This window comes from Mycetomoellerius zeteki, unplaced genomic scaffold, assembly GCF_001594055.1.
Source record: "Mycetomoellerius zeteki isolate Tzet28-1 unplaced genomic scaffold, Tzet1.0 scaffold504, whole genome shotgun sequence".
NCBI lineage: Eukaryota > Metazoa > Arthropoda > Insecta > Hymenoptera > Formicidae > Mycetomoellerius > Mycetomoellerius zeteki.
In genome coordinates, this window is record NW_017257506.1 from 168,584 (window position 1) to 182,837 (window position 14,254).

A 14,254-nucleotide genomic window follows, 5' to 3' on the forward strand; every position below is an offset into this window, starting at 1 on the left:
CGGTGCAACGTGTAATACGTTGACGATGCTGTCGAAACGTGAGAAAATCAGGTAAGAGGGTAAAAAACGAGCTACGCAACGCTCCTCTCCGCCGCGCCGTCGTGTCGAATTACACGGCACGCTCGTCTTAGCGTTACGATAATAGCTGCTCCGACGCGCGAGGCTTTACCGAGCATGCTCGGTAATCCATGCTTCGAAATCCTGACAGTGATTTTAATTCGTTATGAAAGTAATAATATTACGAAGCTAATAACGCTACGGTAGTAACATCATCGAGCTTTCTCAGTCAAATCTCAGTGAGCATCTCTATTATAAATAATATCGATGGATGGAATCCTCTTGTTCCTTTAATGGAATATTCATATTAATCATCTTTTATTTTAACGCGGGTGTAGAATAAAATAAAAAATCGAAATATTTTTATATTAAGTTATAATATAAAAATTCGGAAATGATTGATTGTAAAGATAATTGTGCAAGATCGACGGTGAAATATTAAAAAAAAGTTACCGCAATTTTTTAATTAATACACTGAAAAAAAAGATTGACTGCTGCAGTAAATTAAATGGTAAAATATGGCATAGCATTTTTAATTGGTTGCAGCAGCCAATTTTTGGGTGCGTTAGCCTATCAAAAAAAACGCAACCAAAAATTGGCTGCTGCAGCCAATTAAAAATGCTATGCCATATTTTACCATCTAATTTGCTGCAGCAGTCAATCTTTTTTTTCAGTGTAGTTAATTGAAAAATTAATTTGTAACAAAATTAATTTGTAATTTTTTAAGCTGATTAATTTGTCTAATTGTAAAAACGCACATAACTTTTGACCAGAACTGTCCTCAGTTTACCGAATAATACCGAATAATGCCGAAGAATGCTTCTATTATTTCTTGTCCTTGAGATATTCCCCGAAATTGATTTTCCGAGGCATAATAAGAGCTGAACAGTGCAAAGGTATCAGTGGTACGGCATTCTAGTCGCGTGGCCGACGTCACCACGTGGTGTATCGAATCACTACTCCGAAGTCGTCGTTTTTCGGAGCTACAAAAACGTTACGTGTATCTTTTGTGTGTGAGGTAGAAAGAAAATTTTGTTTATTAAATATTCTGTACATTATCGATAGTATTAATACGCGACACGGAGAATAGAAGATTTCTTCAAGAAGGAATGCTAGTAACAACGATCGAGATAAGCGAGACGATGCGATAGCTATTTATTGACCACGAAAGTAAAATGAGTGTTGTATCGAGGAAAATATTGGAGCATTATACCGATTATAATTCAAGCGTTAATTAAAACGTACATCCAGTTTTGCGACATCTCTTTTATGAATCAAGACGCTGTACGAAAAATTTTGTGAATATCCGTGAGAAGTCTCGTTTCATCGGAGAACCTATCGTCAACAAAAATGTCCGGATTTCAATCGTATCCTATAGTCCAGACTTTATCTATGCATCGTTCTATTCGTACGTATAGATGTAAGATATCGACAAAAGTTTATTTCACTCGACGTAGAGACCCAATCCAACCAATTCCATATTCCGCTAAATATATTTTATCTCGTTAAAGAATGTATTGCTTAATCGCCGGTAAGAATGTTTACGATCTTTTATTTCTTATTATTTCTACCACGTAAAAATTTCATGCTTTTTCTTATCTTATCTTATTGAGAAAGAAATTATCACACCTTATCGTGGTGTTTACGGCGTAAATCCGTGTAAAAGTTTCCACTTTCATTTTTTTCCCTTCCGCGTGGTAAGATCACTCGATTGATCTCAAAAGTTCAAGATAATAATAGTTGCCAATGACACCAATGTGTCCCAGTAATAACAGATCGATCCTGTTATACGAGCATATTCGCAGTCAGTGTTCAGACGATAGCATACGCCGCGTGTCGTTGCGCCGTATCGCTTGGTTACCGCGTGTGACATAAGCCATAAGGTTATTAATATTGGCACTGTCAATATATCCGATTACTGAACGATATCCATTATTGAGGTAATTCAAGATCAACCTGACTCGAACAACGTCAATTTACATTTTCTGCTTAAATCGACTTTCCGTGTACTGTTTTAAATATTCAAGACCTCGTCGCTCATTCAATGCTAATCTAATCTTGACGTCTACTTAATTAATATCGAAGATTACGGTCCACATTAAACATAGAGAACTACGATAAGAATAGAATTGTTATTTATGTGTTTTTGTAAGCAGTTTATGTTTCATTTATGTAAGTAGCTATTTATGTCTTTGATTCTCTAACATGTCTAACAATCCGAGTGAATTGCAGAATGAATCGGTTAATTCAAATTAATTCTTCCCTTTTCCTTTAATTAATTAAGCTCTAGTTTATCCTAATATAAGATTTCGGTGAACAATTATATTTATAATATTTCAGGCTTGGCCACAAATCCTCATAAGAGTTGACGTAAACGTTTTATATCTAATAAAAAATAAATTAGAAAATTTATTTTGAAAAAAAAATTATTTTTTTAATAATTTTAATATTTTGTTAGTTTTCTTTTAACTTTATTACCTTTTCCAACAAAATGCAATAAATTGAGGGCGCTTTATGTTTAGGGCTAAGGCTGTAGTTAACAAAAAATTTAGTTAACTAGAACTATTGTTAAGTTAGCTTAATTAAACAGAACAATAAAATTCAGACAAAGGCTAATGAGAGCCAAATGTAGATGTAAGAGCGAAAGTTTAGGAAATGCAGATAATTATTCAAATGATCCTCCATTGAGAGCAAGTCACTTGCAAATTGGCGGATTATTGCGGCTATATTTAATATTCGCTAAAGATGACTCCAAAGTCGAAACGTTCCACGAAATAAATGAAAATGGTCAGCAACATCTGGATATTCATCTGCATTTCTTAAATTTTCGTTTTTACATCTCCGTTTGACTCTCATTAGCCTGTGTATGAATTTTATTGTTTTGTTTAAGATTAAGAGTCCATTATTTATATTTATGTAGTTTTGTTAGCTTAATTAAGTTAACATAAGTGGTTTTATATAGAGATGTATGATTGTACACTGAAAGAAAAGATTGGCTGCTGCAGCAAATTAGATGGTAAAATATGGCATAGCATTTTTAATTAGCTGCAACAGCCAATTTTTGGTTGTGTTAGCCTATATCCGCAATGTCAGTACAGTATTTTGATTGGCTAACGCAACCAAAAATTAGCTGCTGCAGTCAATTAAAAATGCTATGCCATATTTTACCATCTAATTTGCTGCAGCAGCCAATCTTCTCTTTCAGTGTATTATTGGATTCAAATCATCGAGCAGATCGGACAAATTTGTGAGGTAGTGACGAATATTCGTGTTTGCTTTCGTAGCGGTCGACGCGCAGCGAGAGGGTTTGAACGACGACGCCGTGATCGCGGGTGCCGCAACTCCCGATTATCGACCACGGATGCAGGCCCATCATGGTCAAGGCGCAGCCGCGACCCAGGCGCGGCCGCCGCGATCAAAGCTGTCGGATTTCTTACACCTCTGGGTCAACAACATCCGACTACTTTACTCCTGGGGCAACCTAGATAGCTTGACACCGCAACTACCCAGCACGATGGGTAATCTACAGAGCGACGGTAAGAAGAAACAGAAGAAAAAGGAGGCTGCGCCACCGGTGCCGACGTCCACGTCCACGGATGTCGAATCCGAGACGACCGAGGACCAAAGGAAGGAGAAGCGGGACCAACCACCCGCAGTTCCCGAAAGACGCGATGAACCTCATGAGTCGATCAAGATCAGCTTTGAAAAAGTGCATACGCCGGGGCACGTCAAAAGACCGGCACCGCCGCCACCGATGGTGGTGTTATCCAAGGTATGTATTTGGTACCACCTACTTTTTCTCTCAAGATGGATCAGTAAATTATCGATTGGATGAAATTTTTTAAATGCAAGGTTCTATGAGATGTTCCGTATAATTTAACACACTGAATTATATCTATTAAAGTAAAATAAAGATATATATATATATATATATAATTCGTCTCTAATTTCTCGTGAGAAACGCAATGCGGAAAAATTGAAATGTCGCCGATCGAACGATATATAGAGAAAGAAATTTTATATTTTGTGGGTGTCTCCGCCTCGAGTAATAGTCATAGTGTAAAATTGTTTTGTAATTAGGACACGCAGGAGAGTGTAGAGCCTGAATGTCGCAATACTGTAATAACAGCGAAGCCATGCGTAGCAACGACGGAGTCTTTCCGCTCGAGTACTACGACATCGACGACGACACCAGCTCAGACGCCGACGACACCGCAGATGACCCAGCTGCCACCATTGTTGGTGACCGATTCATGGCGTTTGGCGAATAAGAGCTTGGTCGTTACGGAAATGCCGACGCCGCCCAGTCAGGAATCCTCGAGCGATAGTGTCTTCACTGATCCCGGAGAGCTTACTATGAGTCCGGTCACGGCAGTCACGAGACCGGAAGTGATGAAACGTAAACCGATCCTGGAGACGATCGACAGTAAGGAAGAGAAAGCTCCGTTCATGATCTCGAAGCATAAGAAGATCCATCTCTCAGTGATGAGTTCCCGAATAAGTGAGAATGATTTTACTAACGCTTAGTACACATGATAGATCATTCGTAACCTCTATACATTTTTTTTTAAATAATACAAGAAGGAACGATTTTGCTAAAATGTCTGGAAAATTAGTTAGATACAAATCTGAAAGTAATTTTATTAGACCATTAAAATAATTATGTAGAATTCTTAACGGAATAATGGTCTTTATTCTTACCTTTTTTTAATACGCAACTTTACTTTCTAAATATGTTATATATTTTCTAAATTGATACTTTCTAAAGATGTTAAAGTTATTTAAAAATCACTTAATAATTTCTGCATACTTGTAAAGGTGATGAAAATTATTTCAGACACGAACGACCCATCATGTGATAATGGCTCAAAAAATTATCGTATATACTGAAGGTTAATTGCACACGTATCTTCTTATGTAATTTTGCAGAGCAATTAACATGCTATTAAGAGATTAAATAAATTGACGGTGACTTATAAAATCGCGTGTAATAGTCTATGCAATGTGGATAAGTACGTGTTAAAACATAGATTTACGATATTATCGGCATAAATCGTCGTATCTTGTATATCCCAGACAGCACACAATATTTATAAAATACTTACAAAATATTTATAAATATTTATAAAGCTTATTTTAAATATTTTGTATTTTTGTGGTCTTGGATTGCATAGACATTTGTTATAAAAATATTATGAAATATTTATTGTAAATCTCATAGTAAATGCTATGGAAATAGTTACAACTTTTAGAGAGAATCTTACTCTGAAGAGTAAAATCTCACTTTTAAAAATTGAAAATTGAATTATTCTTTTTTAAGACTGGCTCACTTTTCACTCTTTAGAGTGAGATTCCACTCCAAAGAATCTAGAGAGTAGATTTTCGGTACTATTTTTTAGTAGTGAATATCAGAACGCAATCTATAATAAGTCAATATGACTCACTTGCGTCCGGTTTCATTGACGTCTCAAACAAAAATGTTTCATTTTTAGGCAAAATGTCGAGTGAAAAGAATGCGGTATCAGTACCGAGTCCGCGCACTTTACAGAGGCGACACAGCGTCTACGAGTCTTCCGCAAGCGAAAACAGAGTGCTAAGAAGAGTGGCTAGTTTGACCCTGGATCGGAATAGCACCAAGAAAAAAAGAAGCTCCAAAAGTATCACCTGCCAAAAGACGGATCGCTACAGAAAGCAATCCGAAGGTGAGGGAAATTAGCGATCGAGATAGGGATTGTTGAAAAGAGACGTATGTCGCAATTTTATGATTTAACGATTATTAATCTTATACTGAGAGAAGAGGACTTTTCAAAGATATGAGATTTCTAAGGCTTCGGATCTCGCATCGGAAAACCGAGGCATAAAAATGAAGCACTTCCAAGATAGAACACTTTTATAGCTCTTTATAGGTCAGCGTACGACCTAGAAGTCGTCACACATCAACGATTGCGAGTCTAACGCGAATCTTATCTTGTGAGGAAGAGAACGCGTGCGATAATGTTGCGAAGGGTAAACATAGCGGTGTACACCTTTTGCTCAGAATAACGTAATGCACGACAGACTTTCGCGAAAAATTGTGATCGGCACTATTAAGCAGAATTCGACGATAAGAATATATAATCAAGCTCTTCCATCATCGTGTCGATTAGGTGTTTTTAAACGGCCACCAAATAATCTGTATCATTCGTGGCCGAGGTTATAGCGAATGATACGCGCGAATCAAACACGCTTGTTTGCCGATAAGTCTTATCGATGGGGCGGTTCGCAGGGTTCGGTTCGGATTCTCTCATCATGCCTGTCTGCGAGCGAGATGCGGCAGTTCTATGCGGAGCGCCGCGGCAAATTATCCGGAGTAGAAATAAAATCCGCGGTATGATTGCGAGATGAAGAAATGTCTAACATCCTAGTTCGAACGGACGCGAAATTGAAGAGTGATCATGAGAAAGAGACAAGAGCGCCTTTGCATTCGCACGTGTACGACTCGTGTACGTGATTTTATGTGTGAATTTATGTGTGTCAACATCGCGGTTGAATATAAAAAGATATCTAACATAGAGTAACTTTATAAATTGTAGTTTATCATAGATGAATCGATGATTTCGGGGACTTCAAAGAGGTTCCTTCACAATCCATGACGTAATTAGGAGTTTTCTATCAGAAGTCGTACGTTGTTTGTTGACATTTTTATATAATTATTCTCTCAAAAATTACATTAATGATAAAGCGATTAGAAGATAAGGTATATAAAGGAATCGTTCATCTTGAATATAAAACGAGATAAGAACTACACGTTGATAAAGAGTCGCGCGTTGCTTTCATAACATGAATTATTAATTAGGATAGATCGCAAGTTCATAAAGACATAAGTATCGCTAATGCTCTGTTCACATAAAGCTTAAAGTTGAGATAAAACAGCTCGTCCAGAAATTTAATTAATACTCGTGAAGGATTCATCAAGTGATAGCTAAGAGAGCAAAAATATTCTGCTTTATCGTAATCTGAATAAAAAGACTAATCTTATATTTTGTGTATTAATGGAATGTTCAGAACAAGAACTGCCAATTTGTTTGACCTCTGCGCTAGACAAAGGTGCGAAGAAAAACTTTACGTCCCTGGTAAGATCCTGATTTCTATTAATTTGATAGCGATCGATGTGATTATTTACTTTTGGAATGTCTTGTTTTAATCAGATAGACCGGACAGACACCTGCGCGTTGCCAAATGAACTTCATTCAGCTCGAAAATCGAGCCAAGTCTGCTGTGAACACTTCATGCTTAAGGATACTTATTCATACGAGGAAGAGGTGAAGAAACTGAGAGATGAAATTAAACGGCTGCGCGAGATATCTACGGACCGGCAAATAAGCATTAAGGGCCAGTCTACTCAAACGTCACCAAGAAGCGCATCACCGGTTGATGGAAACGAAACAAGCAACTTCAATGCTGAATCATCAACGATCAGAAGTGATGTCACGAATCTCGATCAAGTCAAGATGACTCTTGCGCTTTCCTCCACGTCGATCGAGAAGGTCGATCGGTCATGCTTATCACATAGCAGTCAAGCAAACGCGCCTAGTGAAGATCCAGCGTCGTATCCAACGCCGTTACCACCTCCATTACCACCGGAGGCATTCTCGAAAAGCAGATCTATCTCGATAACGACGTCTTTTATCCCACCGCCTCCGCCACCGTCGTCTCCGTTTACGCTTACCATCGAATCGGTGCGTGACAGCGAAAGGACAGTTTCGGCATCGTCGACAAAATTGATGGACGTTTTTCCTAGGATACCGACACCACCGCCGCCACCTCCCCCCATGTCGGTGCAAAGTATTATGAGTACATTGCCATCCCCGCCGCCCGTCCCATCTCCACCACCACCCACGCCGATGTTGAATACTACAATACCTATTCCTCCACCTCCGCCTATGCAAGTCATCATAAGCGCGATATCTCCGCCGTCTCCTCTACGAAACACGATACCGCCACCGCCACCTCCGCCACCACCACCGCCCCCGTTTCCGTTCAAACCGGTGCAGAGCGATGAGATTGGCATACCTCCTCCTCCTCCACCGCCACCACCTATGCTTCCTCAAAGTGCAACGTGCGAGATGTTTTCTATGAAAATTACCATACCTCCTCCGCCACCACCGCCGTCTACGCCGATGTTAAACACATGCGGGATACCACCGCCTCCTCCTCCGCCACCACCGTTACCTGGAATGGAGCAGAATTCTATCACTGGTCCACCACCACCGCCACCGCCTCCATGTATGCCTATGCAGGGTGATATACCTCCACCGCCTCCTATTGGAGGTTCAGGTGCAGGTCCTCCACTACCGCCTATGGCACCGCCGCCACCTCCGGGAGCAATGGGACCTTGTCCTTTACCCGCTCCACCGATCGGAGGATGGAACCCGCCGAGCAGAGCCAGTAGGTATCATGATTTCAAAAGTACAGGGTACTCTCGATAGTTCCTTTTGTTAATCGAGAGTACACTGTACACACTTTTGTAGTTATGAGAAAGCAACCTTTAAATCCTGACGTGCCTATGAAGCCATTATACTGGACGAGGATTTTGGTACCAGTTACTGCGGCCAGTCAAACTTCATCAAGTACTTCAGATTTATCACCACAGGTTAGCAGAAAACAAATCCTCCACTATAATAATATTCGCTATTGACTTAAAATGGTGATTTCTTCAAGAGTGGCCCTTTTTGTGTTGTCTTATTTAGGTGCCTCTGTGGTTAGAACTTGCGGAGGAGGAGAATTTAAACATGAAAGAGTTCGCTAATTTATTTTCAAGGCAGGTGAGAGAAAGGAATCCGACCAAGAAAAATGAAGGGACACCCCTTAAAAGTTCTAAGATCCAACCTGCAAAAATATTGGACTCGAAACGCTCAAAGATGGTCGGAATCCTTGAAAAGAGTCTGCACATTGATTTTAGCGAGATCGAGAATGCAGCTTATAATTTAGACACGAGCGTGATTAGTTTAGAAGCGTTGCAACAGATCTACGAAATTGTGAGTAAACCGTGTGATAAAAATATAATTAAAAATGCAAAATACGAAGTATATATTCATAAATATACTTATTTCTCATATTTTGATATATCAATTTCCGTAAATTCCGAGTCATTTTGATATTTTTTTATTTGCAGAAACCATCGCAAAAGGAAATAGAAGAGATAGCAGCTCATGAAGCAACTTTTCCGGACGTTCCCCTCGATCAACCAGAATTATTTCTAAAACGGCTGTCCGGTATAAAGCACTTCTCCGAAAGGATAGCCTGCCTTATGTTGCAATCGGAATTCCAGGACGCGATATCATCAGTGTCGTATAAATTGAATAATGTGCGAACTACCTGTGATTTTCTGATCAATTCCGAGCTTCTAAAAAAAGTAATAGCGATCATACTGACCTTGGGCAATTATATGAACGGCGGAAATATGCTGCGCGGCCAGGCCGACGGCTTCGGCCTAGAAATCCTCGGCAAACTGAAAGACGTGAAGTCCAACATACCTGGCGTCACCTTGTTGCACTACGTCGTCAATGCAAAATTGTCCCAGGAAAAAGAGCATAATTTCGACGAGCTATTGCCTTTACCTGTGCCTGAACCGGCTGACGTAGAAGCGGCATCCACAATCAAATTCGATGAGATCGCTAAAGAACTGGATAGATTGGATAGAGAATTACAATGTGAGTGTTACGTATAATATTATCAGTATTGTGCCAATCATGAATTTTATATCTCTCTATTTTTATATTCTCTATTGTTATATATTCTCTGTATTCATTTTTCTGTTTATAAAGTATTAGCTTACTTAAGGATATGATAAACATAAAGTATATAAAGGAATGAATATTATAATTACATCCGTGTGTGTATGTCAGATTTTTTATTAAAAAATGATTTTTATGATAAAATTGACATTTTCTATTTTAATCTATTTATATAATATTAATATTATATAAATGGATATACATATACAAGTTTTATATATATTATATAAGTTATTTTTGGCCCTTTTAATACTACATATTTTCAAAAATTAAATTTTTTAACAATAGAGTACAATTACTATTTTCATATTAATCCGAATCCAGATGAAGAAAACGAGTGCGAATGATAAAATTGTCGTATTCATTGAAGTAATTACTTTTTTGTATTTATTTGCACTTGTTTGCTTTATTTGGATCAGCTTTAAATATAATTTAAAATTATATTTAAGCAAATATATACGATAGATGAAATTAATTTGTTTTAGCGTGTGCACAAATGTGTAGTACAATTGTGGAAGCAGATCCATCTACGTCTAAAATATTCAAAAAGAAAGTAGATTCATTTCTGTTGAGGGCGAATACCGAATTGGCGAGCGAAAAAGAAGATTTATTGGAGGCTAAAAACAAATTCAAAGCTGTGATGAAGTTCTATCAGTTTATTCCTAAAGGTTCCACCCTGGAGACGGCAGAACCTTACGACTTCTTTAATCTGTGGCTTAGTTTCTGTCGTGACTTTAAGGTATAATTTATAGCGTTTGAAATTACTGATTGAGCAAATTACAACGGATCGTATTTTGCAGGATATCTGGAAGAGGGAACAGCAGCGAATACGAAAGGAACGACTGGAGGCAATTCGTAAAAAGTTCGAAAACAAACCCGAGGTTGTAAGAGTAAAATTAAATCCGCACGGATTGAAAGCAAAACTACAAAAACTCACACATAAGAAGCATACTCAAAGGTAGTCTCGTCGAAATGTCCACAAATTGATAATGATTTGAAGTTGGATTAACAGTTTATACGTATAATCGTATTCGCTAAATTTTGAATTTCACAAATAATTCCATTTAATACTCTGATATTCGCAGAGAATTTAATTGTATATAATTTCTAATTTATTTATTATTTTCGAGTTAAGAATCGAGTATGATGATATTGTGAAAAAAAATTTTTAGTTTCAAAACGAGTAGACTGCTTGGTGCAAACTACATTATTACTATATAGGATCTGAAAAATTTATTTAACTGCTCCGTCTACAAAAACTTATTACAAATTTTGCACTTATAAAATTATTTATTATGGAAACGGCTTTCGAGAGAAAAATTTCATATTGCTCAAAAATAATAAGTAATTTTAAATTTACATTTCAATATTAGTTGTTATATATATATAAAAAATATTGAAGACTCTTGAAATTCATGCAACGAAATGTGATCGGTTTCCAAATGTAATATGGATTGCCGATCGTGTGAAACATTCTTAAGCCCGTGTCACACTACGCATTGGAGATTGAGGATTATGAATTAGAGATTAGAATATTCGAATCAAATAATGAATTTTAATTTTAATTCGTTTTGTTCTGATTGGCTGAATTCGAGACTTCAATTTGCAATCTTCATTCTTCAGTGCGGGCTTTAAACATTCAAACGATAAGAATTCTACGTTATATGCGAATATAGTTGTTACAGACTGAAATGTTAACAGTGCACTAAAACGACAATGTATACTTAAATAGACACGTTGTGAAATTTATTAATTATTAATATCATATTAAAAAAAATATTGATATTTCTTACAAGTATTGATAGTCTGACGACAACTTTACGGGTATTACTTGTGAACGCATTCTAATCTCTATATTGTTCCGAGCGATTTAGCAAGCGCATCGGAAAATGATGTTCAGTAAAAAAAGGCCATAAACAAGGTCTGTTCTTTTTAGCTGCACTTTCTTACATTGTTTGCATTTGACATAAAATAAATGACGCAAATCTTTAAAGAAAATTGTAGGAAGCTGCAGAAAGGGAAACTAAAGAGGATATACCTATATTATAATAAACGTCCATGATAATTTTAGGAGAGAGAAACTTTGTGCCTCGTTATACTATACATCTATTCTGTCAATTTTCATTACTCTGCGCTGAAGAATTTCATAAAAGATCATCGATTGTGTGATAATTATTGTTATCTATTTATTTATTTATTTATTTATTTATTCGTTGATGTTAATTTATACTAGATTGTCATGGATTAATAAATAAAAGTGTATATAGAATGTTAATTATACGAATTATTGATGTTATTTAATAAAAGTTTCTTTATAAAAAATAGAAAAAATGTTTCTTATTTATTCATTAATATTATTTAATAATATTAAATTAATATTATTTAATAATATTATTTAATAATATTTAAAATTTATATTGTACCACCTAGTTTACCGTTTACAATTTTTTGATTGTATTCTTCGCTATATCCACGATTTTTGGTCCGTTAGATAGATAAAGACGAACAATTGTTTATTCAACAAGCGCTGACAGATTGATTGTTCGTCTTTCTCTATCTAACGGACCGAAAATCGTGGACATTACCGACGGGTCGTGGATATTACCGACGGGTCGTGGACATTACCGATGGGTCGTGGACATTACCGACGGGTCGTGGACATTATCGACGGGTCGTGGACATTACCGACGGATCGTGGACATTGGCTACGTAGTTCAATGTCCACGTTTTGTGGACATAGAGGCGCTTCAAAATAAGGTTGTAGCTAAGGTCTTGCGCACAATAGAGGAAATATTAGGAACAGGAATAGATATTGAGATTTTAACCTATCAGATACCAGTTACACCGGAATACACGGTTTCTGATAGGTTGAAATCTTAATATCTATTCCTGTTCCTAATATTTCCTCCGTGCGCAGGGCCTAAATCTGCTAAATCCCGGACATGGTCGCTCTCAGGCTTCTCTCTCTGTTAGTACATACTTTTCGGAATCATGAGGCTAGTTCTTTTTGACTGAACTTTTGCACCAGTTCATCTTTCTTCCTCTTCTTTCCTCCTGGAGAGAAAAGGAAAAAAAGATGAACTGGTGCAAGAGTTCAGCCAAAAAGAACAGGGAGCTTATTACGGTTTTTGTGACGAAGTGAAAATTACAAAAATGATCAAATTCACTAGATGTTAACCAATAAAGTTATAAATATTCTAGTAAATTCAATCTTGTATTTCACTTTTGTAATTTTCACTTCGTCACAAGAAACCGTAAAGGTACAATTTCATGCAGCGAAGCTTCGCTGACGAAGCTCTCCACTCCGTCGTAAACGAAGCCAGCGTTCTTCGCTCTTCGCTAAAGCTCTCTTACCTTTTCATGGAGCGAAGCTTCGCTGGCGAAGTTACTCCCACTTGCCATGAATAAAGGAGCATTGAATAGACAATCCAAAAAATTGATCAATCAAAAGATGCTTCGAATTATTTGGTCAATCCTGTTTTCTAATTGGTTGCAGAGAAAAAAAAAAATCGGATACAGTGTGAATCCAGCATATTGCTCGGACGTTCGACACGCTCCCTGTAAAAGCTAAAGTTACTAGATCTAGTGACTTTAGTAAAAGCACCTAAAGGCTGCCATATGTAGTGTCTCTAGCCATCTGTAGTATCTGACAGGATCTGTGCGAGTGCGTAGTAGAAACAAATTTGGTTTTGGTGGTTTGGTTGAACATTTATTCTCAAAGAAAATGATAAATTCAGCAAATGCGATCGCTCACCAGGTGAGGAGGTTCACTACGAGCGTGATTCGTAGGAGTGCTCACGATCCCTACGACGGCGTTCCCGGACACGTGAGTAACAAATTCACACGGTTATATAACAACTCGATGTGGCTATTGGACACTACGTTTAATCACGGTATTTCTTATAGAACTTCCCGTTCAGCACAAAAAATAGACACTTACTGCTACTTGGATTTATGATTTTCTGCGGCAGCGGATTTTCTCTTCCCTTCCTCATGGTCCGTCATCAGTTGAAAAAATAAGCTTTTAGTACATTAAGTTGTCGCCTTGCGAGTCAGGTATTTTATAATAAATTCCTTTGTTTTTATTCATGGATACACATTAATGCAATATACATATTTTTGATTAATTGATCAAAATTGATATCACTCTTAATTATTATTCTGTTTTTCAGATTACATGACTGCATCCGACTAGTATGATATTCTACATCGATGCTGTAAGCATCATTTTGATTACGTTAGGATAATGTAATAGGAAATGTATGAGTTCGTAATAAAGATTTATCAATATCTGATAATGTCTATCAGATGTAGAAGCTTATTTAAAAATTGTTATATCATTTTTGTTGTGAGCTTTCAATTCTCCAATCTTAATAATATAATAATTCATCTGGCGTACAATCAGGTATTTAAGCTCATTT

General features: G+C 37.1%; 2 protein-coding genes across 2 annotated transcripts; both read left to right on the forward strand.

The window, feature by feature from the left end:
- Positions 1-1,888: 1,888 nt before the first annotated feature.
- Positions 1,889-11,980, forward strand: LOC108727537 (formin-2). The gene is made up of 12 exons (XM_018455690.1): positions 1,889-1,997; positions 3,342-3,829; positions 4,138-4,558; positions 5,550-5,759; positions 7,102-7,169; positions 7,245-8,484; positions 8,568-8,689; positions 8,787-9,074; positions 9,212-9,749; positions 10,319-10,572; positions 10,634-10,791; positions 11,630-11,980. The coding sequence occupies exons 2-12, from the start codon at positions 3,419-3,421 to the stop codon at positions 11,679-11,681; spliced, it is 3,762 nt and encodes a 1,253-aa protein (XP_018311192.1). The 5' UTR covers positions 1,889-1,997; positions 3,342-3,418; the 3' UTR covers positions 11,682-11,980.
- Positions 11,981-13,448: 1,468 nt separating this feature from the next.
- COX7C (Cytochrome c oxidase subunit 7C) lies at positions 13,449-14,135 on the forward strand. Its single transcript, XM_018455691.1, has 3 exons — positions 13,449-13,659; positions 13,740-13,889; positions 14,006-14,135. The coding sequence occupies exons 1-2, from the start codon at positions 13,558-13,560 to the stop codon at positions 13,851-13,853; spliced, it is 216 nt and encodes a 71-aa protein (XP_018311193.1). The 5' UTR covers positions 13,449-13,557; the 3' UTR covers positions 13,854-13,889; positions 14,006-14,135.
- The last annotated feature ends 119 nt before the right edge of the window (positions 14,136-14,254 follow it).